This window comes from Aplysia californica, unplaced genomic scaffold, assembly GCF_000002075.1.
Source record: "Aplysia californica isolate F4 #8 unplaced genomic scaffold, AplCal3.0 scaffold00589, whole genome shotgun sequence".
Classification (NCBI taxonomy): domain Eukaryota; kingdom Metazoa; phylum Mollusca; class Gastropoda; order Aplysiida; family Aplysiidae; genus Aplysia; species Aplysia californica.
Window position 1 is genome coordinate 461,750 of NW_004797859.1, and position 2,127 is coordinate 463,876.

Genomic DNA, 2,127 nt, shown 5'->3' on the forward strand with positions numbered 1-2,127 from the left:
CACACACACACACACACACACACACCACACACACACATCTAATCACAGTGTCACCGACACGTTTTGCTTGACATTATTTTTGTGTCTACATTCACTACTCACTCGGCCACTGAAGCCCTCGTTTTACTTACGGAATGTGTAAGTAAAAAGTAAGTAAGTAAGTTTATGGGTTTACAAAATCCACTCAGCTGGACCAGGTAAAATTGGGTTGAGTGCCTTGGAAGCTCCTCAAATCGACCCACTTTTAGAAATACCCAGCCGTTGTAGATTCTAACCACAGGGCACCCGCCCCTACATGTAGTTAAGCATGATACCAACTGAGCTAATGGAGCTAACCGTTGGGATGATTCGACATCGATTCTGAGGTTCATGATACTTATTGCTGTTCATTTACTTAATTATTTATTTTATTCATTTATTCATTTAGGCATTTATTCATTCATTTTTATCTATCTATTTACTTATTAATTTATTTATTTATCTTAAAAAAGGTATGTCCTCTCCAGTGATTCGTGGAGATGGATGTCAAAATAAGACAGGAGATGAAGAGATACAAGCACAAACAGTAAAAGTCAACTTAACTGGGGCCCTCCATTAGGAACTTACTTAACCTACAACGCTCATCGGGACTCCATATATGTAAGGCTGCAGCATGAATATAATATTTATATAAGGTCAAAAGAATTATGTTCAAATGGCATTTTTTAACGAGACATTTAACATGCCGGTCTCTGTGCGTCTTGTACACATAACTTTTCTTTTTCTTTTGAGAACGGGAACCTAAAAAGACTTTAACCGTGTTGTAAGATGTACTGTTGTTAAATGTAGATCTAATCGTGTAAATCGCTACTTCAAGTATGTTCGTGGGTGTGTGTGTATGTTTGTGTACGTGTGTGTGTGTGTTTGTTTGTGTTTGTGCGCGTGTGTGTATGTGTGAGAGTTTTGTCAGTGTTTGTGTATGTTCATATGAATGTACATGGCGAGTTTTTTGGGGGTGGGTCCGGGGGGTGGAGGTAAGGGGAGTGTGCGTGTGTGCGTGTGCGTGTGTGTGTTAGTGTTTGTGCCTGTGTGTGTGTGTTTGTGTGTGTATGTGTGTGAATGTTTGTGTCAGGGTTCGTGTGTGTACATATGAATGTACATGGCGAGTTTTTGTGTTGGGTGTGTGTGTGGGGGGGGGGGAAGGGAAGGTAGTGCTACTGTTTCAGTCCAGTAGTTTGCGTACCTGTAAGCTGGTTGACGGCTGCGTTGGCAGGAAGAACGGTCTGACCTGTGGTGGGGTCGATGACCTGTGATAGAGGAGAAAGTCGGGGGTTCAAGGACGTCAAGTGATTCAGGCGCCTGCATTTACTTCACCTTATCCGTACGCCCTGGGGTCATTTTGTATCCCCAGGGTTGTATTCTTCTCTTTTTAAAATCTCTTTGAAACTTTCTGTATTTTTCTCAAACAATCATTTTGACAGACTGCTATGCACAGCGTACAGATCGGATTAACAAGAAAATTTCCTCTTTGGAAAGCAGTGGCACAGAGTTCCCCACGTCGCATGGATATGATAATAAAACACAACGTACGGATAGGGTTAAGAGTTAGAAGCCAGCGCGTCTTTTTAAACAGTCTTTTGACTAGATGTTGAATCTTTGTTTTTCTTTTTCCTTTCCGTAATATAAAATCAATATAATTATTATCTTTTGCCTGTCCTCATAATACGTGTCGATCAAATATTTCTCGTTTCCTTGCAGAATATTATGTTTCTCGAGTAAAACCAACCTGCCACTGTTTCCTAACTCTTAAAGAACGTAAAGGACACATACTTTGTCCGGTTTGCAGCAGAATTGCGAGTCATTTTGGTGGTTCGAGCCTCAGCTCGGTCCGACGTTGCTTCCTTTGGTAAGGCACTTTACACGAACTTCCCACTCGGATCGGTCCTATCGGAGACGGACGTTGAACTAGGAGGTCCCGCCCCTTAAATAACTTAATAGTGTTGATAGGGGCGTTAAACCCATACCATTTCACCATTTTTTTGCACCATCTTGTTGCCAGCCTATTTAAAGTTGCAAACACATACAAAACAGAATCAAACAATCTGCATGAACAACAATTGTAGCGGAATAGTGTCACAATGGTATTTT

The 2,127-nt window shown here is 41.2% G+C and overlaps 1 protein-coding gene across 1 annotated transcript in view; it reads right to left on the reverse strand.

The window, feature by feature from the left end:
* Positions 1-1,286, reverse strand: part of LOC101862299 (probable serine/threonine-protein kinase DDB_G0267686) — a gene marked incomplete at its 5' end in the record, with an annotated part of 7,312 nt that extends 6,026 nt beyond the window's left edge. Inside the window, 1 exon segment of the mRNA XM_013087461.1 lies at positions 1,223-1,286. Coding sequence (XP_012942915.1) covers positions 1,223-1,286 — 64 coding nt within the window.
* Positions 1,287-2,127: the final 841 nt, after the last annotated feature.